At 41.2% G+C, this 24,879-nt stretch overlaps 2 protein-coding genes and 1 pseudogene across 3 annotated transcripts in view; 1 reads left to right on the top strand and 2 right to left on the bottom strand.

Annotated features, from left to right (window-relative positions):
- Positions 1–4,560, bottom strand: part of UTP14A (UTP14A small subunit processome component) — a 36,768-nt gene extending 32,208 nt beyond the window's left edge. Inside the window, exons 1-2 of the mRNA XM_084870713.1 lie at positions 4,431–4,560; positions 3,445–3,520 (exon numbers count right to left, since the gene is read on the bottom strand). Of these exons, the coding sequence (XP_084726839.1) occupies positions 3,445–3,520; positions 4,431–4,456 (102 nt within the window). The 5' untranslated portion in view covers positions 4,457–4,560. The remainder of the gene's footprint in view (positions 1–3,444; positions 3,521–4,430) is intronic.
- Positions 1,739–2,595, top strand: LOC311615343 (max dimerization protein 4-like; annotated as a pseudogene). Its single transcript has one exon. The product of its transcript is annotated as a max dimerization protein 4-like (transcript).
- A 13,504-nt stretch (positions 4,561–18,064) lies between the features above and the next one.
- LOC311614788 (coiled-coil domain-containing protein 169-like) lies at positions 18,065–18,688 on the bottom strand (the record flags this gene model as incomplete). Its single annotated transcript, XM_084869936.1, has 1 exon — positions 18,065–18,688. One exon carries the CDS (start codon positions 18,686–18,688, stop codon positions 18,065–18,067), a length of 624 nt encoding a protein of 207 aa, XP_084726062.1.
- Between the last annotated feature and the right edge of the window lie 6,191 nt (positions 18,689–24,879).

The raw sequence follows: 24,879 nt of genomic DNA on the forward strand, positions 1-24,879 counted from the left end.
CACGACACTGAAAAAAGAGATAGAGGAAGATGTAAACAGATGGAAGAACATACCATGTTCATGGATTGGTAGAATCAACATCATCAAAATGTCCATACTTCCTAAAGCAATCTATAGGTTCAATGCACTCCCCATTAAAATACCAACGGCATATTTCACTGACCTAGAAAGAACTCTCCAAAAGTTCATTTGGAACAATAAAAGACCCCGAATAGCCACAGCAATCCTGAGAAAGAAGAGTAAAGTAGGAGGGATCTCAGTACCAGACTTAAAACTGTATTACAAAGCCACTGTTCTCAAAACAGCCTGGTACTGGCACAAAAACAGACATATAGATCAATGGAATCGAATTGAGAACCCAGATATCAACCCAAATCACTATGCTCAATTAATATTTGTCAAAGGAGGCACAAATATACAATGGAGTCAAGACAGTCTCTTCAATAAATGGTGTTGGGAAAATTGGACAGATACATGCAAAAGAATGAAACTAGATCACCAACTTACACCATAAACAAAAATAAACTCAAAATGGATACAGGACTTAAACATCAGACAGGAAACCATAAAAATACTAGAAGCATCCACAGGCAGCAAAATCTCAGACATATGCCAAAAGAACTTCTTCACTGATAGTGCCCCTAGGGCAATGGAAGCTAAAGAGAAAATAAACAAATGGGACTACATCAAAATAAAAAGCTTTTTTACAGCAAAAGAAACCATCAACAAAACAACAAGAAAGCCCACTGTGTGGGAGAACATATTTGCAAATGTTACCACTGATAAAGGTTTAATCTCCAACATCTACAAACAGCTTATACAACTAAATAAAAGGAAGATGAATGATCCAATTAAAAAATGGGCAATGGACCTAAATAGAATATTTTCAAAAGAAGACAGAAGGAAGGCCAAAAGGCACATGAAAACATGCTCAAAGTCACTAATTATCCGAGAGATGCAAATCAAAACAACAATGCGGTACCATCTCACACTTGTCAGAATGGCGAACATCAACAAATCAACAAACGACAAGTGTTGGCGAGGTTGTGGAGAAAAAGGAACCCTTGTGCACTGCTGGTGGGAATGTAGACTGGTGCAATCACTGTGGAGAACAGTGTGGAGTTTCCTCAAAAAACTGAAAATGGAACTCCCATTTGACCCAGTAATCCCACTCCTAGGAATATATCCCAAGAAACTAGAAACACCAATCAGAAAGGATATATGCACCCCTATGTTCATAGCAGCACAATCTACAATAGCTAGAATCTGGAAACAGCCTAGGTGCCCGTCAGCAGATGATTGGATCAAAAAACTTTGGTAGATCTACACAATGGAATACTATGCTGCCATAAAAAAGAAGGAATTCTCATCATTTGCAGCAATCTGGATCGAACTAGAGGACATCATGCTGAGTGAAATAAGCCTGTCAATGAAAGAGAAATACCACATGGCCTCACTCATTTATGGATAATAAAAAACATTATAAACTGACAAACCAAAAGATAGATATAGAGACAGTAAAGCAACAAGCAGACTGTAAAATTACAGTGGGGAGAGTAGGGAGATCTGGGGGAGATAAGAGATCAACTGAAGGACTTGTATACATGCATATAAGTACAACCAATGGACACAAAACTCTGTGGAGGGAGGGTATGTATGGGGGGGGGCAATGTTAAAATATGTACACAGATAATAATTTAATAAAAAAAAAAAAAAGAAAGAAAGAAACTCTCGGGGGCCGCGGGGCGGGCGGCGAGCGGAGCCGGCCGGAGCGGGCCGGGCAGCGGCTGCCGCTGTCCCGGAGCGCGCGCGCGGGCGGGCCGGAGGATGGAGCTGAACTCCCTGCTGATCCTGCTGGAGGCGGCGGAGTACCTGGAGCGCAGGGACCGAGAGGCCGAGCAAGGCTATGCCTGGGTGCTGCCCTTCGATGGCGACTTCGCCAGGAAGAAAACAAAGGCTGCCGGCCTGGTGCGCAAGGCTCCGAACAACAGGTCTTCACACAATGAACTAGAAAAGCACTGACGAGCCAAGCTCAGGCTCTACCTGGAGCAGCTGAAGCAGCTGGTGCCCCTGGGCCCTGACAGCACCCGCCACACCACGCTGAGCCTCCTGAAGCGTGCCAAGACGCACATCAAGAAACTGGAGGAGCAGGACCGCAGGGCGCTGAGCATCAAGGAGCAGCTGCAGCGGGAGCACCGCTTCCTGAAGCAGCGCCTGGAGCAGCTGTCGGTGCAGAGCCTGGAGCGCGTGCGCACGGACAGCACAGGCTCCGCCGTCTCCACGGACGACTGGGAGCAAGAGGTGGACGTGGAGGGCATGGAGTTCGGCCCCGGCGAGCTGGACAGCGTGGGCAACGGGAGCGACGTGGACGACCACTGCAGCCTGCAGAGCGACGGCGGCTACGCCCCCCCCCCCTCCCCCCCCCCCCCCCCACCCGCCGCCGCCCGCCGGCCGGCCCGCCCCAGCCTCTCGTAGGCCCGGGCCCTCGGCTCCTCGGCCTGCCTGCTGCCCAGCCACGTACGCCACCCTCCGGTCCTCAGCCTCTGGGTCACTGCTGTGCCACTCGGGAAGCTCCCGCAGCTCCGGGGCTGCCGCCTCCCCGCCCGCCCGCCTGCCTGCCGGTCAGGGCCACCTCGCCACCCGCCCCTCCCCGCCGGGCAGGGACCCCTGCAGGGAGCGGGCCCAGCTCCCGAGCTCCGGAGCCCAGGGTAGCCACCCATGGTCTGTTCTCAGATTTCTAATCATTCCAGAAGTATTAAATGTCGTTGCTGGAAGAAAAAAAAAAAAAAAAAAAAAAAAGAAACTCTCAAATTAAAAAACCAATCTAAGTAGCGTTTTCAAGAGAATAAAGAGTTGGAATTCCTATAGCAGTGGTGGGCAAACTGATTAGTCAACAAAGCCAAATATCAACAGTACAACGATTAAAATTTCTTTTGAGAGCCAAATTTTTAAAACTTAAACTTCTTCTAACACCACTTCTTCAAAATAGACTCACCCAGGCTGTGGTATTTTGTGGAAGAGCCACACTCAAGGGACCAAAGAGCTGCATATGGCTCACCAGCCGCAGTTTGCTGACCATGGCCCTATAGCATCTGTTGGAGATCCATCTTAATTATGTATATTTCAGTCATACACTTAAAATAACTCTCTACAGAAATCCAAATCTGGGAAATAGGAAAATCCTATAATGTGTACCGTATGTTTTGTTCTTATATACTCAACTATACTTAACTTGAAGACAGTGACTGTATCTTATAGTCTTCAGACTCTCATAGCACTTAATATAGTATCTTCTACATGAAACACTAAACAAGTGGTTGTAATTTATTTTCAAGACCTGAACAAATATAAACAATTTCGCCACCTATTTCCTTTCCAGGAATGTGCTGCCTAACTTTGAGGCAGAAGGGAACCGGAGAAGACAATTTAGCAATTGTTGCCCACCTCATCTTCACTGGTGCTCGAGGGGTAGTCATTTGGCAAATCTTCTAGTTCTTCCTGTTCCCTTAGAGCCAGAAGGCTGTTAAAGGAGATAAAAGAAAAATATTACAATTATGTGATACCATAATCAATAAAGAAATTAAAAAAAAATAAATTTACAAAAAGAAAAGAAAAATATTATCAGTTGAAATAGCAAGAGGTGAACAGTGGTCGGTGATACCCACACAGAACTGCATGAAGATGTAACACTCTCCAGTGATTGGCACTGCATTTCCCACTGACCTTTGGGAGGTTGTAAAAATATCAGACCCTAGGGAAGGTGTCAGAAGATGCTGTTGCTGGCCCCAAGCAAGGCAGTTTCACCACTGAATATTTCTAAACATCCTCCCTATGGAAGAAACCTTTATAGGTGCAGCTTACTCAGAAGTGACATCTTGATCACTTGTTCCCAGGAACGAGGAAACAGAACTGGATGAAAGCAGATGAGTAATCCATTTTTCCTGGGGCTTTCTCGGCAAAGTAGGCGCTTAACTAAGGAATACTGGTACCCGGAAGTGAGTTATGGAATCTGCATCAGTCTTCGAAAGGCAAACTGTGCTGAACTGATTATATTTAGTTCCCCTATTGGGTGGGATGAAACATCACAGGAAAAACGTCGCAGATGGCTCCCATCAGCAAAGGTTTACAAGACCAGGGAGTAGGAATGAAATGCGCGGAAGAAGAGGCAAAAAAGAGTCACGTGATGAGAGCAATGCAACATATTAGTAACTTAGCTGGAAAGGAGCAACAGTATCAGGACCGCAAGGATTAGAATACAGCTAGGGAGAGAATTAAGCTAAATTAAAAGGGTTTTAAAGGATGGATCGCGGAAACAGGAACGAATAGTTAAGTTTTGAGAGGGAAACAAGTGTAATCTGTTAAGCGACATCCACGTCTCAAAATCCGACCCCCAGTGAAACTCAGTCTCCCGTCCCTTCTTCACCCCTCACCTCTTAGCAGCCCGAATCCGGCTCATCTTCAGCCGTCTGCCCCTCACGTGGACCAGGAGCGGAAGCTAAAAGGAAGGCAATTTCCGTACCGGCCGCAAAGCAATTTCTGTTTCCTCCAATCACCTGTGACGAGTCGCGTCATTTCCGGCCCGCCCCGGGCTTGCAAGGAACCGGAGCTGATACGGGAGGGGCCTGCGGGGTCACCGGAGCCTGGAAGTTAAAGCCTGCCACTGGGCGGAGCTTTGATGGACCCACCCACCCCTCTTGTGTTCCCTGCAGGGGTGTCCCTCCTTCGGGCCCCCGTTTTCCGAGCGGCCCAAAGTGCGGCCCGGCCAGGGACCGGTGGAGAATTCGCTGTCCCTGCTGGATCCGAAAGGACAGGCTCCAGCTCCCGTCCGTGTTGGACAGCGTTCTGCTAGCCGCCTCGGGCCAGCTGCAGGCTTTTTGAGCACTTGCGTGGTGGCCAGCAGCGTGCTATGCCCTTGTGATTCATCAGTGAACAAAGCAAATCTTTTCTTCATTAAAAATCCCTTCTCCTGAAAGAAAGCATCATGAAAGGGTTATAGATGCTCACTGTCGAGTAAATAAAAAAATAAAAAATCAACTGCACCCGGCTAATGCTGTAAGATGCTATCCAGTGAATCTTTCTGAAACAGAAAGATCATCAAAAGATGGCCGGGACTGGGGGATAGACTCCACCTCAGCAGAACTTCAGGGCTATATTATGTGAACCTTGCCCCCAAAGCTCCCTGGGAATTCTACTGTTGTAATAAAACTTCAGAAGAGGGAAGAAAAAAGGCAGCATGATGGAATTCAAAATAATGCTCTAAAAGCACACAGAGAGATTAAGACATCCATTGTAAGACTTTTGTATGGTGCTTCTGTTGGTTATGCTGAAAAGACACCAGACATTGCTGAGTGGAGAGTGAAGTTTTGGCTACGAGAAACACAAGAATTAAACCGAAGAATTTTCTCCATTATTAGAACAGGGCTGTCAATTCTGTGTCTTCCAGATCTGAGTATTTACATCTTATAGTATATTTTAACTGGGCTTTATGTGACTTTATATCAGGAAGTGTTAAAGCAAAGAAAATGATCTAGTTAGTAGAATGACAGATATAATAATAAAGATATTTGAATATCTTTCCCAGTATAAAAATCCCTTCTCCTGTGCCCTCTTGTCATCGCAGCCCTCTAGGTTCCCCCTTCCCTATGTAACAAAGTTTCATCCAAGATTGGGCTATGGGTGGTTGCAACTCCCTCATCTCCCATACATTTAGTTTTGTGTGTGTGTGTGTGTGTGTGTGTGTTTTTTTTTGTTAATCCTCACCGGAGAATTTTTTCCATTGAGTTTTAGAGGGAGGGAAAGAGAGAAACATGGATGTGAGGGAAGCACATCCATTGGTTGCCTCCTACACGGAGTAGCCTGCAACCAGGGTACATGCCCTTGACCAGAATTGAACCCGGGATCCTTTCCAATGCTCTATCCACTGAACCAAACCGGCTAGGGCTATAAAATACTTCAAACATAGACAAGTACAGACAATAATATGGCTTTACCCTTACACTTGTTCAGACTAAAAACATTGGGGTCACTGACTCCTTTCACTTACTGTGTTTCACAATTTTTGAAACATCATATCAACTGTGCTATTGTTTTTATTTATTTTATTTTTTGTTGTTGGATTTATTGAGGTGACATTGGTTGGCAGGACCATGCATGTTTCAGCTGTACAACTCAATAGGACAGTGTTTCCCAAACTTTTGACATATGTGTACCCCTTCTATAATTTTCGTAACGCTGAGTACCCCTCGTACTCACGAGAACGTAGAATTAGGCGCAGCTAAGCACGGTGCAGTGCATATCCCCACCAAACTCCGGTGCAATGCGTACCCCCACCAAACTCTTCCCGTACCCCTGGGGGTACGCGTACCACACTTTGGGAAACACTGCAATAGGACATTGTCTGCACACTGCAATGTGCTCATCACCAGAAGCGGGGTTTCTTTTCATCCCCATTTATCCCCCTTCTGCTTTCTTCCATCTCCCTTCATTCCCCTTTGCCTCTGGCTATCACCATATGGTTGTCTGTGTGTATGTGTGATTATTTAAAAATATACTTTAAAATCGACTCCTTTTCCTATCATTCTAATACCCATTTGAGGTTCTTCACTGACACCATTAAAATACATTCAGAGTTTTAACAGTTCTCATCATTCTTACTACCACCATATTGGTCCCATATACCATCATCCGTTTGCCTGAATTATTGCAATAGCCTCACAAGTGAATCTGCCAACTTCTTCTTTAAAATATATATATATATATATATATATATATATATATATATACACACACACACACACACACACACACACACACATGTATATATATTTGCCAAAACCGGTTTGGCTCAGTGGATAGAGCATCGGCCTGCGGATTGAAAGGTCCCAGGTTCAATTCCGGTCAAGGGCGTGTACCTTGGTGGCGGGCACATCCCCAATAGGGGGTGTGCAGGAGGTGGCTGATCAATGTTTCTCTCTCATCGATGTTTCTAGCTCTCTGTCTCTCTCTCTTGCAGGCTGATGCTCTATCCACTGAGCCAAACCGGTTTCGGCTGTTTTAAAAATATTTTTATTGATTTCAGAGAGAGAGAGAGAGAGAGAGAGAGAGAGAGAGAAACATCAATGAAGACAGAAAATCATGGATTGGCTGCCTCCTGCATGCCCCCCCCCCCCACTGGGGACTGAGCCCGCAACCAGGGCATGTGCCCTGATGGGGGAATTGAACAGGGACCTTCTGGTTCACAGGTCATTGCTCAACCCCTGAGCCATGCTGGCGGGGTGGCATTGATTCTTTTAAGCTCCTCCCATTTGGCTTTCCCTCCACCATTCCACTGAAACTGCTTTGCACAAGATCAGTAACACCTGAGGTTGTTAAATAAAATGGACACTTCTCAGTCTTTGCCTTCCCAGAACTTTGTCTGGTGTTTATACTATCGGTTTCTTTTTCATTCATATTCAGGACAAGTTTTTGACCATTTACTATGTTTCATGCATCTAGGCACTGGGGATACTTTGGTGGAAAAAAAACAAAACAGACCTATTCCATGGTTACATAGTCTACTTTCTAATGGGATTAAACACAATTTTGTCTTTGTTGAAACTCTATCCTGGGCTTTCATGACTCCACTCTCTTCTGGTATGACCATCTTCCTTAGTCTGCTCTGCTGGCTATTTTTTCTGTTCTTACTTTCGAAATGATAATGTTCCCCAGGTTATGTTCTCAACCCTGTTTGCTTATTCCATGTGCTCTTCCTAAGCCTTTCAGGGGTCTTCAAACTACGGCCCGCGGGCCACATGCAGCCCCCAGGGGAGTCTGATCCTGCCCGCCAGGTTTTTTGGGCAGTGAGCGCAGCCAAGGTGTTACAGTAGGGATTAGTAGTTCATATAGTCCGGCCCTCCAGCTCTCTGAGGGACCGTGATCTGGCCCCCACTTTAAAAAGTTTGAGGACCCCTAACACTTGCTGGAGAACTCTAAATCTCCATCTGTGGTTCAGATCTTTTTCTTGAGCTCCACATTAGTATCTCTGATTGCTTCCTTGCAATCATTTTTTTTTTGGTCACACTGGCACATCAATATTAAGTGTCCAGTAATTTCTATCTTGCCTGCCAAAGTTATGTATATTTGCTTTCTCCATGACCAGCACCATAAGTTACCCAATTAGTATTTTCCGGTGTATAAGACGACTTTTGAAATGAAAAAAAGTCAACCGAAAATCGGGGGCAAAAGACCAAAATTGCACAAAAATTACCTGCAGATCTTGACGGCAAAGTAAGTCTTTTCTTTGAAGTGGGGGGTAGTCTTATACAGTGAATATAGGCCTAAACCTATGTTTTAACTGTAAAATTAGGGGGTCGTCTTATACACCGGAAAATACGGTAAGTCAAAAGTCAGAGTCAAATTAGTGTGTGTGTGTGTATATATATATATTGATTTAACCACACTGGGGATTGAGCCTGAAACCTGGGCATATGCCCTGACTGGGAATCAAACCATGACCTCCTGGTTCATAGGTCAATGCTCAACCACTGAGCCACTCCCAGCCAGGCAAAAGTCAGAGTCATCTTGGATTTCTCTCTCCCTTATGCTTCATAGTTGTTCCCTCACAATGTCAATTTTTGTTTCCCAAATCTCATTCATATAATCTCTCTATCTTCCCATCATTTTTGCCATGTATTAGAACCTTGTGATTTCAAGCCTGTGTTATTGCCCTAATCTATTATAGAAAAGGGTAGTGTTAAAGCATATTGATGAAGAACATGAGTTTTGAACTGGACTCTCTGGGTATGAATCTTCTCTATGCTACTTATTAGCTTTGTAATTCTTGAGTAAGCCACTTAACCTTTCTGTATCTTTAAAATGGCTGTGATAATACATTGGCTAACTGTGAGAACTAAATGAATTAATATACACAAAGCACTAGAATAAATGCCAATCTCTTAGAATAATACCTGTTACACATTAAATGCTCAATAAATGTTAGCTATTATAATTATTTTTTTTCTAGCTTTACAGTCTTTTCTCTCTTCATCTAGTCACATAGTATGACCATGTCCTTACCCACTGAAATGTTGTAAATAGGTCCCCATCACCTTCAAGATAAAAATGTTTAAATCCTCTTTTGGCCCTAGCTTGTTTGGCTCAGTGGATAGAGCGTTGGCCTGTGGACTGAAGGGTCCTGGATTCAATTCCAGTCAAGGGCATGTACCTCAGTTGTAGGCTTGATCTCTGGCCTAAAAATGGTTTCTTTTATATTAAAGAACTATGGGAATCTCTTGCCCCACAGATACTCAAAATCACACATATTTTCTATATATTAAGGTCACAATATAAGGTCTTGCCAGGACCTTTGAAGTTGTAAATATTATTAATAGTAATCAAGGTGCACATTTCACTTCTCAAAATGCACAATGCTGGGTTCTTGGAAAAAATACACATCACACTCAATAGATCCCAAATAGCCCATTTAATTAAGAGACATAATGGTCTCCTCAATTCTTTTTCAAATTTCAGTCTAAATAAACTCCTAAATGAGTCTCTATTTTGTCCCATTCCTTGACTTATCTTTTTTTTTCTTCTAAATATATTTTTACGAATTCTTATTTATTTATTTAAAACTAGAGGCTGATGCATGGACTTGTGCATCAGCGGGGTCCCTCAACCTGGCCTGCAGAGATTGAGCCAAAACCGGATCTCTGACATCCCCAGAGGTGTCCTGGATTGCAAGAGGGTGTAGGCCAGGCCAAGGGACCCTACCAGTGCATGGGCCTCTAGAATGCATATAAGATCTTTGGTTAATCTCTTCTTGACCTCCCCCCACCCCAAGAATCATCAGTCTGTTCCATGTTTCCTTGCCTGTGGTTTTCACTCCTGCATTGAGCATCTGCCCCCTGATGGTCAGTGCATGTCATAGCTACCAGCTGGCTGGTCTGCCAGTTGGCCAGTCACTTAGGCTTTTATATATATAGATTTACTGTTGAAAGTATTACAAATGTCCCACTTTGTTACCCCCAACTGGCCCCTCCTCCCCACTCATGCCCCCTCCACAGGCCTTCACCACATTATTGTCTGTGTCTATGTATATATACCCTGTTTCCCTGAAAATAAGACAGTGTCTTATATTAATTTTTTCTCCCAAAGTTGCGCTAGGTCTTATTTTCAGGGGATGTCTTATCTTTCCATGCGCTAGGTCTTATTTTTGGGTGATATCTTATTTTCAGGGAAACATGGTACATATAAGTTCTTCAGCTAATTCCACCCTTGATCCCCTGAGAATCCTCAGTCTGTTGCATGCTTCCATGTCTCTGGCTCTATTTTGTTTGTCAGTTTATTTTGTTTATTAGATTCCACATATAAGTAAGATCATGTGATATTTGTCTTTCTCTGACTGGCATAATACTTAGCATAATACTCTCCAGGTACCTTCATGTTGTTTCAAAGGGTAAGAGATCCTTTGTTTTTACTGCTGCATAGTATTCCATTGTACCTTAACTTTTCTTTATACATTTTTTACCTTGCTTCATAGGGGCTGGAGGCAGATCAAGGGTGCATATTTTCTTAGAACCCATTAACCATAGATTGTTACATGGGCCAGGAAATTCTCATTTGATATATGACCCATTTGAGTCTAAATTTCCACTAAAACTCTTGTCCAGTGCAGCTGCACACCATTCTGGTGGCTGTGGTCTTACTACCACTGGTCTGGATGATTTCATTGGTTTATAATCCAGAGGCTCAACCCTCCAAGTAACCCATTTGGTTGTTTCAGCCAAACATGATAAATGCTAAGACCCACACCAACTTGAGTGGTTATTTCCTTAAAAAAGATACCCTAAGCCCTAGCTGGTTTGGCTCAGTGGATAGAGCATAGGCCTGCAGACTGAAGGGTCTCAGGTTTGATTCCACAACCCTGATCAAGGGCACATGCCCAGGTTATACGGTCAATTCCTGGTGGGGAGGCATGCAGAAGGCAGCTGATCAATGATTCTCTCTCAATATATATATATCCCAAGTCCCACATCATAGGTGACATTGTCTGGCCCAGAAACTTGCTGCTGGAGGTAACATTGTCTCAGAGGATATCACCCCCACCTAAGACCTCGCCATTGGAAAGGACTTCACTCCCTGTGACTGACTTCCACCCAAACAATGCCCAGAGACTGCCTCTCCTAAGGCACAAATTGGACAGAGGACATTTTTGCTTTACTTCCTTTGTTATTAGGGATCCTATTACATTTCCTTAGCTTACTATCTGCTTATCCCATGATCCTGGTATACTTCTTGATCCCTGCTAAACAATCCTACAGTCCCATGCCTAAAGGAAAGTCTGGTTACTGCCATCTTGTGACCTATAGAACTGTGAGCTAATAAGTGGGTATTGTTTTAAGCAGCTAAATTTGTTACACAGCAGTAGAAGACTAATGGATTGGAAAAAGAGAAACCAAGATGGCGGCATAGGTAAACACCTAACTGCAGCCTCACACAACAATTTCAAAAAAATACAATTAAAATATAAAGTGGACATTATCCAGAACTACAGGAAAGTTGAATGACTGGAAATTCTACAACTAGAAGGAAAAAGAAAACCAGAAGGAAAATCAGAGGAGCTGTAAAAGCTTAAGGTATGGAGACACGGTGCGCACGTGGGGAGAGGATGGAGCTGGAGAGGAGGGGCACCTGAGTGCCTGGCTGGCATTCCCTAGTGGGAAGGAGATAAAAGCTCCGGACTGTGCTGAACCCCAGACCCGACAGCGCTGAACGCTTCATACAGAGGTAGCCTGGGCTGTAAGGCAGAATATCAGGGGAGCGGCAAAAGGCAGAGCCCCGGGAGGCACGCACATTGCGTGCAGAAGACGGACTGTTGACTCTGCTGCTAGATTGCCCTAGTGGGAAGGAGATAAAAGCTCCAGACTGTGCTGAACCCCAGTTCTGACTGCACTGAACCCCAGTTCTGGGCGAGACCCTGGAGTCCCAGGCTCATTCAGAGAGATTCTAGGCTGTAAGGAGGAAACTCAGGGGAGTGGCAAAAGGCAGAGCCCCGGAGTCGCGCACTTTGTGCGCAGAGGAGGGACTGTTGACTGTGCCACTGGATTGCCTTAGCGGAAAGGAGACAAAAGCTCCAGACTGCACTGAACCCCACTTCCAACTGCACTGAACCCCAGTTCCGGGCTCATTGGGGGAGAGACTGTCTGGTAGTGGGCGAAACTCGAGGGCACCTTTCTCTTAGAGATGCTTGCAGTGAGTACCAAAGGACACTGAGGAACACTGAGACTCAGGAACCTCATAGGGCGTGGCTGATGGAAGCAAAGGCTATAGGCTCCACCCTGAAACTCCACCCCCATCCAAGCTGAGCACATAGGCTTTTGAATAAGGCTGTCTCCCGGCATAGACACAGCTGATCCTCACAGCCAATTGTCCTGGAGGTCAGTTCCTCCCAGTGATACCAACAACAATTAAGACTTAACTACAAAAGACTGTACACACAGTCCACAAAGGGGTGCATCAAGAGTGTAGAATCAACATCATCAAAATGTCCATACTTCCTAAAGCAATCTATAGGTTCAATGCACTCCCCATTAAAATACCAATGGCATATTTCACTGACCTATAAAGAACTCTCCAAAAGTTCATTTGGAACAATAAAAGACCCCGAGTAGCCACAGCAATCCTGAGAAAGAAGAGTAAAGTAGGAGGGATCTCAATACCAGACTTCAAACTGTATTACAAAGCCACTGTTCTCAAAACAGCCTGGTACTGGCACAAGAACAGACATATAGATCAATGGAATAGAATTGAGAACCCAGATATCTACCCAAATCAATATGCTCAATTAATATTTGACAAAGGAGGCACGAATATACAATGGAGTCAAGACAGTTTCTTCAATAAATGGTGTTGGGAAAATTGGGCAGACACATACAAAAGAATGAAACTAGATCACCAACTTACACCATACACAAAAATAAACTCAAAATGGATACAGGACTTAAACATCAGATGGGAAACCATAAAAATACTAGAAGCATCCACAGGCAGCAAAATCTCAGACGTATGCCAAAAGAACTTCTTCACTGATAGTGCCCCTAGGGCAATGGAAGCTAAAGAGAAAATAAACAAATGGGACTACATCAAAATAAAAAGCTTTTTTACAGCAAAAGAAACCATCAACAAAACAACAAGAAAGCCCACGGTGTGGGAGAACATATTTGCAAATGTTACCACTGATAAAGTTTTAATCTCCAACATCTACAGACAGCTGATACAACTAAATAAAAGGAAGATGAATGATCCAATTAAGAAATGGGCAATGGACCTAAATAGAATATTTTCAAAAGAAGACAGAAGGAAGGCCAAAAGGCACATGAAAACATGCTCAAAGTCACTAATTATCCGAGAGATGCAAATCAAAACAACAATGCGGTACCATCTCACACCTGTCAGAATGGCCAACATCAACAAATCAACAAACGACAAGTGTTGGCGAGGTTGTGGAGAAAAAGGAAGCATCATGCACTGTTGGTGGGAATGCAGACTGGTGCAACCACTGTGGAGAACAGTGTGGAGTTTCCTCAAAAAACTGAAAATGGAACTCCCATTTGACCCAGTAATCCCACTCCTAGGAATATATCCCAAGAAACTAGAAACACCAATCAGAAAGGATATATGCACCCCTATGTTCATAGCAGCACAATCTACAATAGCCAGAATTTGGAAACAGCCTAGGTGCCCGTCAGCAGATGATTGGATCAAAAAACTTTGGTAGATCTACACAATGGAATACTATGCTGCCATAAAAAAGAAGGAATTCTCATCATTTGCAGCAACCTGGATGGAATTGGAGAACATCATGCTGAGTGAAATAAGCCAATCAATGAAAGAGAAACACCACATGACCCCACTCATTTGTGGATAATAAAGATCATTATAAACTGATGAACCAAAAGATTGATATAGAGATAGTAAAGCAACAAGCAGATTGTCAAATTACAGCGGGGAGGGGAGGAGGATCTGGGGGAGATAATAGATCAACCGAAGGACTTGATACATGCATATAAGTACAACCAATGGACATAAAACTCTGGGGAGGGAGGGGATGTGTGGGAGGGAGGGAGGGGGGCAAAAAAAAATCAATAAAATATGTAAAAATAAATAAATAAATAAATGATTAAAAAAATATATAAAATAAAAATATAAAGTGTATATGTTTTAGACAGTATACAGTTAGAATCTGTTTTTAATCTAGCCTGATAATCTTTTTTTTTTTACTGTAGTGCTTATTTAATTTACATTTAATATAGTTATTGGTTATAATATAAATGGAATTACTTATAACTTTTTTCTGTATGTGTGTCTCATGTATATTTTCATCTCTATTTCTTCTTTACTGCTTATTTTTGCACTTACTAGACATTTTCTAGTGTGCCATTTAAATTCTCTTTATTTACTTTATTTGTTGAATTATTTTCTTAGTGGTTGCTCTGGGTATTAACTATACATCTTAAAACAATATACTTCACATTAATGCTAATTTATTTCCAGTAATATACAGAAACTGCTTCAGGATAGCTCCCTTTCCTCTCCCCTCCTTTGTGCTATTATCATAGACAGTGTGTTTTATATATTCTATAGTTAACAATATTTAACAATTATTGTTTTGTGCAGATGTCTTTTAAAACAGTTGTGAAAAAGAAAGAAAAATATATTTATATTGTACTTTATGTTTTCCTATGTAATTACCTTTACTGGTGTTTGGGTTATAATTTCTATTCAGCCTGATGAATTCCTTTTATTTCTTAGAAGGCAAGTCTGATAGCAATTAGTTTTCTAAGGCTTTTTTCTCTTTCTGGGTTTGCCTTTAAGTGGGCCTTTATTTTATTTTATTTTATTTTATTTTATTTTATTTTATTTTATTTTATTTTATTATTTTTAAACTCAGTCTCTGTGTGGTCTCCTCTTTCGGTCCTCGGGTATCAAGTTTTGTTGATTATTCAGGAAGTTTTTCTGTATTTTAGTTGTAATTCCTGGGAGCATGTCAGTGCAGCATCCACTTACTCTTTTTTAATCTTCTGGGCCTTTATTTTTTTTAAGGGTTATTTTGGTAGGTACAGATTTTTAACAAAACAAGAACATTATTAAGATACTAGAGGCCTGGTGCATGAATTCATGCACAGGTGGGATCCCTTCGGATCAGGCCCAGCTCATGCCTCCATGCTCAGAGCCCTGCAATCCCATCTGACACTCTGCTGTGGCCTGGTGCTGCCCCCTCACCAGTTCCACCATTTCCCCTGTGGGCGATCAATTGGGGCAAGGACCCCCACCCAGCTCCCTCAGCGCCTGGGAACCAGGCGGTGGTCCCAACCCCAGCCGCTGCTGTTGGTTGCTGTCTGGGGTCTATTGGTGGGGCAATTTGGCCCCCATTCACACCCGCCTTGGCCTGGTGTAGCCCGCTGACCTGCTGCACCCTCCCGCCACAGTCCCACTCTCATTGGGGCCCATGGGGGCTGGCAGCGCCTCCAATGCTGCAAGCTGCCAGTGCTGCATTGCCAAAGCCCACCAGGTTGCATGCTGCCCCCTCGTGGTGAGTGCACATCATAGAGAGTGGTCAAACTCCCTGTCGAACAATTTGCATAGTAGGCTTTTATTATATAGGATAAATCATTTATATATGACTAAGCCATTTAAAATGTACTGTATTGCTCAATAGTTTTTAAAATATATATATATTTTATTGATTTTTTACAGAGAGGAAGAGAGAGGGATAGAGAGTTAGAAACATCGATGAGAGAGAATCATCGATTAGCTGCCTCTTGCACACCCCCTACTGGGGATGTGCTCGCAACCAAGGTACATTCCCTTGACTGGAATCGAACCTGGGACCTTTCAGTCCACAGGCAGACCCTCTATCCACTGAGCGAAACCAGTTTCGGCGCTCAATCGTTTTTAATATATTCACAGAGTTATGCAACCATCACTACAATATATTTTAGAAAATTTTCATCATCCCAAAAAGAAACCCTGTACCCTTTGCAGTCACTCTCCATCACCCACCCTCCCTCTGGCCATGACAACTCCAGGCAACTACTAATCTACTTTCTATCACTGTAGATTTGCCTGTTCAGGACCTTTTATATAAATGGAATTATTCAATATGTGATATTTTCTCACTGGCTTCTTTTACTCAAGATATTATTTTCAAGGTTCATCCATGTTGTAGCATATATCAGTACTTAATTTATTTTTGTTGCTGAATAATAGTCCATTGTTTGGGTATACTACAATTTGTTCATTTCGGTTGTTGATAGGCATTTGGTGGTTTCCACTTTTTGGCTATTATTAATAAATAATGGTGCTATAAGCTTTTGTGTGCAACATTTTTAATTAAAAAAGATTTTTATTGATTTCAGAGAGGAAGGGAGAGGGAGAGAAACATCAATGATGAGAGAGAATCACTGATTAGCTGACTCCTGCATGTCCCCTACTGGGGACTGAGCCCACAACTGGGGCATAGGCCCTTGACCAGAACTGAACCTGGGACCCTTCAGTCCACAGGCTGACACTTTATCTACTGAGCCAAACTGGCTAGGGCTGTTATGTTGATGTAGGTTTTCATTTCTATTGGAATTTCTGGGTCATATGATAACTTTATGTTTAATTTTTGAGGAACTGACTATTTTCCAAAAGAGCTGCACCATTTTACATCTCCACCAACCATGTATGAGGGTCCCAATTTCTTCATATCCTTGCTAGCACTCTTTTTTATGTCTTTTTTTTTATTATAGCAACATCTGTTTTTATAAATGGTAGTTCTTAATATTTTGTAAAATATTTAGGCATTTTAAAATTTCTAACATATTAAAGGCCGGCTAGTGTGGCTTGGTTGGTTGGAGTGTCCTCCCGTATATCAAAAGGTGAAGGGTTTGATTCCAGTTAGGACATACAACCAGGCTTCAGGTTCGATCCCCAGTAGGGCATGTACGGGAGGCAACTGATCAACATTTGTCTCTCACATTGATATTTCTCTCTCATTCTCTCTTTTCTTTCCTCTTTCTGAAATAAATAAAAAACATAATAAATATTGTTATACTAATTTTTGCTCTATGAATTCTGAACTTAAAAGTACAGATATTAATACATAATTTAAATATATTTTTATTGATTTAAGAGAGGGAGGGAGAGGGAGAGAGAGAAATTTCAATGATGAGAAAGAATCATTGATTAGCTGCCTCCTGCAAGCCCCTATTGGGGATTGAGCCCACAACCTGCATTTTTGTTTTTATTATCGCAATAAATAATTTTGTTTTCTTATAAAGCCTCACATGACAAATTATCTTCAGAGCTTAGAACTAGATAAAATTTTTCTCTAGTATAATAAAATAAATAAATAAATAAATAAATAAATAAATAAATAAATAAATAAATATTTAGTAAGTATCTTTGATCTGCACAGCAATCTCAAGGAAGTAGGTAAATATTCCCAACTGTATAAATGTTGAAAGTGATGCAATGAAACGTTATTCACTCCAAGTCAGAATGCTCACACCTTCAAAGTTGTCACCCATAGTGTCAGTGGCAAAACTGATAACAGAACAGATATCTTAGAGTGTCTCCCATTTCAGTTCTTTAATAGCACCCCACCAACATGCATGCCATCACTCTAACACAGACATTTTCCAACATCTGGAAAGTATTCCAAAGTAGCTCCTGTAGAGCTAACACTTAAAAACGATGGAGTCCCCATGATAAGATGTGCTACTAATACACTATTGCAATGATTGGGTTAATTTTAAATGTCCCTCACTCAGGTTTCTTAGCATATTTTAAGAATGACAAACACTGCCATTATAATTTCAGGGTCACCAAAATTACTTTCTAAAATAATTTTTGAAACTAAGCCAAATTACGAAGTTACTTTCACAAAGACAAAGGAACAAACTTCTGAAAGATGAGGAAAAGAGGTTTAATAGCTCTTTCTTATCTATTTCATTCCCTGAAAAATGTTTTGAATATTAACTTCACAAGGTGAATATAACAAATGAAAAAGGAAGAAATATAAACCCATCCAATTCTTGAATCATGGTTTGATTTTTGGAAGATGGCTTGATTTTCCACTTTTTTTCTCTGATCCTTTCTTGGCATTTCCCATCTTCTGAATTGCTTTATTGTACCTTCCCATTTCCACTGGAAGCTCTCTCATTCTAAGGAATTCATCCTTACGTTGTTTCTTTAAAATTTCGAATAAGCGAAAGGCCTGAAATAGTTCATCGAGAAGTTTTTGGCGTTCATCCTTGATCTTTTTGCAAGCTCTTGATTCTTGTTCCACTTTAAATAAATAGTATTTCACTTGATTTTCAAGACGACTTTTCTCTTGGATTAGCTTTCTAAGTAATGTCATTAAATATTTCATTGGCAATTGCTTGTAGACCTGAATAGTACCTTGTATATCTGAAGGCTCTCCACCGAGTTTTCCCAGTTTCTCTTTCAGAGTAACTATTTGCTCCATCAGTTGATCATTCATTTCAAGTTGTATCTCATATCGCATTTTCCATTCATTGTTTTTAATGAAGTTGGCTTTCTGTTCCGCTATCTTGTATGTTAGTTCATTTATTGAGAGTTTTACTAAGTCTTTCTTATGGATTTCTTCCAGTAACTCCAGTTTTAGTTGTTCAATGCTCATACCTTCATAGATGTCACCCATAGTGTTAAGTCAGAGACCTCTCCACGCCCTTCTCATCAGCACGTCTTAGAGCAGAAGACCTGAAGGGTCACCCACAGCTGGGGAGAAGAAAGTGTTGATATGTGCGGTTACCATGGTGAACTGAATTCTAGAATTCTTGGCTGCAGTCCCCCCACCCAGCACCTTGCATATGTCATAACACTGCCTTCTTGTCTCCATTGCTCCTTTCTTTCTATAAAATGTTTATTAAAATATTTTTATTGACTTCAGAGAGTTAGAGAGAGTGAAAGGGAATAATTGATTGGCTGCTTCCTGCACACCCTCATTGGGGACTGAGCCCGCAATCTGGGCATGTGGCCAGTACATAGTTATTACAATATTATTGACTATATTCCCTATGCTATGTTTTACATTCCTGTGATTATTTTGCATCTATCAATTTGTACTTCTTAATCCCTTCAGCTTTTTTGCCCAGTCCCCAATCTCCCACCCCTCTGGTAACCATCAGCCGGTTTTCTGTATCTATGAGTCTGTTTCTGTTTTTTGTTTGTTTGCTTATATTGTTATTTAGTTTCCAAATATAAGTGAAATCATATGGTATTTGTCTTTCTCTGACTGGCTTATTTACTTATCAGAATGTCCTCTAGGTCCAACCATGCTGTCCCAAATGATAAGATTCTATTCTTTTTATGGCCAAGTAATATTCCACTGTACATATGTACCACAAGTTGTTGTGTTTTTTTTTTTAATCCACTCCTCTATTGATGGGCACCTGTCTGCTTACATTTGTCTCCATTATTTCTGATGACTAGGCAGCTGTTAATATTATTGTGGTTCCTTTGCATATGATAGGTAATTTTTCTCCTGCTGTTTTCAAGTTTTTCTCTTTGGCTATGGCTTTGAACAATTTGATTAATATCTATCTAGCTGTGAATATATTTGTGTTTGTTCTACTTGGAATTCTTTGAGCTTCTTGGATGTGTAGATTAAAGTTTTTCATCAAATTTGAGAAATTTTATCCCATATCTCTTCAAATACTTATGTCATTTCCCCCCTCTCCTCTTCTGGAACTCCCACTATGCATATGTTGTGTGTTTGATGTTGTCTCCCAGGCCTTTAAATTACTCAGTTTTCTTCATTCTTTTTTACTGTTGAGCCCCTCTGGTAAATTTTGTTTTATTTTTTATATCCTTTAACTACAGAATTTCCATTTATTTATATAACTTGCATCTTTTTGTGAATATTCTCTATGGGATGAGTCATTGTCATCTTACATTCCTTTAATTCTTTTTTTAAAAATTCTTTATTGTTGAAAATTTTACATATGCCTCTTTTCCCCCCATTGACCTCTCCCCGCCTGCTCCCACACCCCCTTTAATTCTTTAAACATGGTGTCCTTTAGTTATTCAAACATATTTATAATAGCTTATCTGAAATCTTTATCTAGGCCTCTCCAGAAACAATGTATATAAGCTGATTTTTCCTCTATATGGGATATGTCTTGTTTCTTTGTTTGTAAATATTTATTTATCTATTTTAGTGATATGCTTAGACTAATTATGTAGTGTCTATCTACTCCGAAGTGCGTGACAACTGGAATCTCTGCTCAGTGTTTTAAAAAATTTTTTGTTGTTAAACTTAAGCCTAATTACCTAGAGTTCACCCTTGGGTCATCATAGCTGGCACCATATATAATTATTATAATATTATTGGCTGTATTCCCTATGCTGTACATTTATTTCTCCTTTGAACCCTGCATTATTTGGAGGGTATTATGTAATTTTCAAATAGAGATTTCCTGTTATATTTTTGTTATTGATTTCTAGCTTAATTCTACTGTGATAATATGATTTCAGTCCTTAGAAATGTAAGACTTGCTTTAGAGACCATCCTATATAATAAAAGCCTAATATGCTAAGTGTCCAGTTGTCTGGTCATCCGTCCCACCAATCAAAGTGTAATAACTAATGATATGCTAAGGCTGAACAACCGCTTGACCACTGGGTGCAGACAGTCAACTGGTTGACCAGTCTCTGTGATGTGCACTGACCACCAGGGGGCAGATACTCAGTAGATTAGGCTGCTGCTCAGTTCAAGCCGATTGGGACTGAGTGAGATGAGCTGGACATACCCTGGAGCCCTCCTGTGGTTCATCCTAGGCTGGCCAACCTCCTGCATTACTTCCTGGCCCCAATCCTGTACCTGTGGGGGTCCTCGGCCTGGCCTGCACCCTCTTGCAATCCGAGACCCCTCAGGGGATGTCAGAGAACCGGTTTTGGCCCTATCCCACAGGCCAGGCCAAGGGACCACACTGGTGCACGAATTTGTGCACTGGTCCTCTAGTAGTATGATAAATGTTGGTGAATGTTTCATTTGCATTTGAGTAGAGTATATATTCTTCAATTGTTGTATATAGTGTTCTATATTTATTAGGCCAACTTTGTTGTCCTTCAACTCTTCTATATGCTTAATGGGTTTTTTATCTGCCTTTTCTACCAATTACTGGGAGACATGTACATAAACCTACCAACTTGATTTAACTTTCTTTTTAAAAATTTATTAATGAAAGACAGAGAAAGACAGAGAAAGTGTTGTTCCACTTATTTATGCATTAATTGGTTGACTCTATATGTGCTCTGACTGGAGATCAAATCTGCAACCTTGGCCTATCAGGACAGTGCTCTAACCAAATGAGCTACCCCGCCAGGGTGATTGTAAATTTCTTTATTCTCTTACCTTTGTCACTTTTTATGTATATATTTTCTATGATATCAGGTATTTGCAATTTTAAGATTGTTATAATTTCCTGTTGAATCAAATCTTTTATAATTATGAAAAATCCCTGTTTATCTCTATACTGAATATTTCCTTAAAGTCTATTCTGCCTGATATTTATATAGTTATCCTTATTTACTTTGGTTATTGCTTGCATAATATGTCATTTGTTTATTTTTAACCATTTTATATCCTTACATTTAAAATATTCACCCTGCCGAAACTGGTTTGGCTCAGTGGATAGAGCGTCAGCCTGAGGACTGAAAAGTCCTGGGTTCGATTCCGGTCAAGGGCATGTACCTTGGTTGTGGGCACATCCCAGTAGGGGGTGTGCAAGAGGCAGCTGATCGATGTTTCTCTCTCATCGATGTTTCTAACTCTCTATCCCTCTCTCTTTCTCTCCGCAAAAAAAATCAATAAAATAAAATTTTAAAAAAATTGTCTCATCCAACCGTTGTAGCTCAGTGATTGAGCATTGACCTATGAACCAGGAGGTCACGGTTTGATTCCAGGTCAGGGCACATACCTGGGTTTCCGGCTTAATCCCCAGTGTGGGGTGTGTAGGATTGCTTTTTCTATATCTCTCTCTCCCTCTCCCTTCCTCTCTGAAATAATAAAATAAAATAAAGTGTGCCTTTTCCATCTTTGTTAAAGTAGACAGGTTGTCAGGAATTACTATTAACTTCCGGAGTCCTGAGGATCCAAATAATCTATTAAATGACTGGCCTTAGAAATGGAACTCATTGATGTCTCTAAACAAAATAACACATCTCATAGCCGAAGAGCAGGTGATACATAATCTACAATATGGGTTTCGATGTCCTTAATGCTTTCAGAACAGAGTTAAAAATTAAAGTAATTAATAAAAATACTGTTATGGTATATGTCAGAATTAGCAGGAGCACTGATGTATGGCCATTCTGGTGTATTGACAACAAGGCCTCTGTGCTCCCACTGCCCTTGACTATCCAGGGACCCTGGCATGGTTCTCACAGTGTAGATGTTGTTTTGTTTTCCTATTCTCTGCTAATTTTTCTAAAATTTAAAAGATAGTGAATATGTTTGGGGCCTTTTATGATGTTTTAATTCCTTGATTTCATTGTTAACTTTTATTTGCAATTGGTTTAAAAATGTAATACCCCTCTGAGTTGTCCTGAATTCTTCTAAATTCTTCCTGACTATGCCACAGCTGGTTCCTGCTTGAACCCTGCCCATTGTACTGTTGGGAACTTAGTCCAAATTCCTTCTTTAACCTCTGCATTCTAGTTACAGGTGTTGGGTCTGAGCCTCGCTGCCTGGAGCTGGACCTCCTTGGACGCTGGCTCTCAGACGGAAAAGCCACGAGAAGTTGTGGGTGTATAAGAATGAGTCTTTATTGCAGAAGCAAATGGCCATATAGCCATCAGACAAGATAATCCTTCACAGCAAAGTCCATATAGGCGGGCAGCTGGACACTAGCTGGTGAATACATATCTTTTCTACAAAGCAGCATTAGTCTCTGTACCTAAAGCTATTATCTGAGAAGCCCCCTAGACTCACTGCCTCACATCATAGCAATATCTAAGCTTCTCCTGTCTCCCCTGCCCTGCACACACTGGCTGGTCTCTATAGCTTACTATAGTGAGATTCACTCTCCCAGCACACCGGCTGGTTAACATGGTAGCCATATCTGAGTTCTCTATGAGCTCTTAGCCTTACGTTGTAGTAGCTCTCAGCTTCGCCTGAGCTCTCCTCTCTCCTGCACACATAGAGGCTACATTCTCTGTCTACTGCCTCTGCTTCTCTGAGCTCTCTCTGCCCAGCTGCTCTCTAGTCAGTAACCTGTATATTACTCCAGAGGTAAAGAAGGCTAGTTGCCAACAGTGACATCAATCATTTGGGTTACAGAAGGGCACAGTGTACCATGTATCCTTGCATCTGCTCATGGTATCTTGGCCTTGGGCACCCTGATTAGGCTCATGCTCAGAGCGGCTTTGGCCATTCTGGTGTATTGACAACAAGGCCTCTGTGCTCCCACTGCCCTTGACTATCCAGGGACCCTGGCATGGTTCTCACAGTGTAGATGTTGTTTTGTTTTCCTATTCTCTGCTAATTTTTCTAAAATTTAAAAGATAGTGAATATGTTTGGCGCCTTTTATGATGTTTTAATTCCTTGATTTCATTGTTAACTTTTATTTGCAATTGGTTTAAAAATGTAATACCCGTTCATTGCCTGAGTACTCAAAAAATTGTCATGATTTACCCAAATGTTTTTCTATCATTTGAAATGTTTTTAGCTATTGTTTGTTTTCATTCTGCTAACAACCATAATTGTAATAAAAGCAGTATATTCACATTTAAAAATAAAATTGTGTCCCTTGCAACCTGCATATGGTTTATTTTTTTCATATGGTTGGGCTGTTTCATTAATTGAAGAATTAATTCAGTTATATTTAATGTAATTAGTGACACATGTAATTTATATGTGCCATCTTTTTGTTTGTTTCCTATTTGTCATATCCATTCTTCATTTTCGTTTTCCCCTTTGTTGTCTACTTTTGGATTTATGAGGTTTGTTTTATTTTATTTATTTTTTATTTTTTAAAATATATTTTATTGATATTTTACAGAGAGGAAGAGAGAGGGATAGACAGTTAGAAACATCGATGAGAGAGATTCATTGATCAGCTGCCTCTTGCACACCCCCTACTGGGGATGTGCCCACAACCAAGGTACATGCCCTTGACCGGAATCGAACCCAGGACCTTTCAGTCTGCAGGCCGACGCTCTATCCACTGAGCCAAACCGGTTTCAGCTTTATTTTTTAATGGAATATTATGAACACAAGTGAAGCTACAGCTCCTGATCTGGCAGGTCCCTGTTATATGTTCTGTGATGTGACAAATAGCAGGGAAATAAATAGAATAAGTTAATCCCATCCTCCCCCTTTCTGTGTATAAATCATGGTAATGCATGTGATGATGTGTAAGGCTTAGAGGTCTATACAAGGACAGTCAAGCTGACTGTTCCATAAAATAGCTGGGGCAGGTAGTTAAAACAACACAGCGGTCTGGCCAGCGTGGCTCAGTGCTTGAGCGTTGACTTATGAACCAGGAAGTCACGGTTTGAGTCCATGTCAGGGCACATGCCCGGGTTGTGGGCTCTATTCCCAGTGTGGGATGTGCAGGAGGAAGCCGATCAATGATTCTCTCTCATCATTGATGTTTCTGTCTCTCTCTCCCTCTCCATTCCTCTCTGAAATCAATAAAAATATATTTTAAAATAACAAAAACAGCAACTCAACAGCAAAATGCAAATGTACACCTGAAACTAATACAAAATAATATTGAATGTAAGCTTTAATTGAAAGAAATTAAAAATGCAAATGTGTTTGTGGTCTATTGTGAAGTGAAACAGCATATTTTCCTCTAATATTTCTACAAATATGTGAGAAGTGT

This window comes from Pipistrellus hanaki (genome assembly GCF_964339955.1).
Source record: "Pipistrellus hanaki genome assembly, chromosome: X".
Taxonomy (NCBI): domain Eukaryota; kingdom Metazoa; phylum Chordata; class Mammalia; order Chiroptera; family Vespertilionidae; genus Pipistrellus; species Pipistrellus hanaki.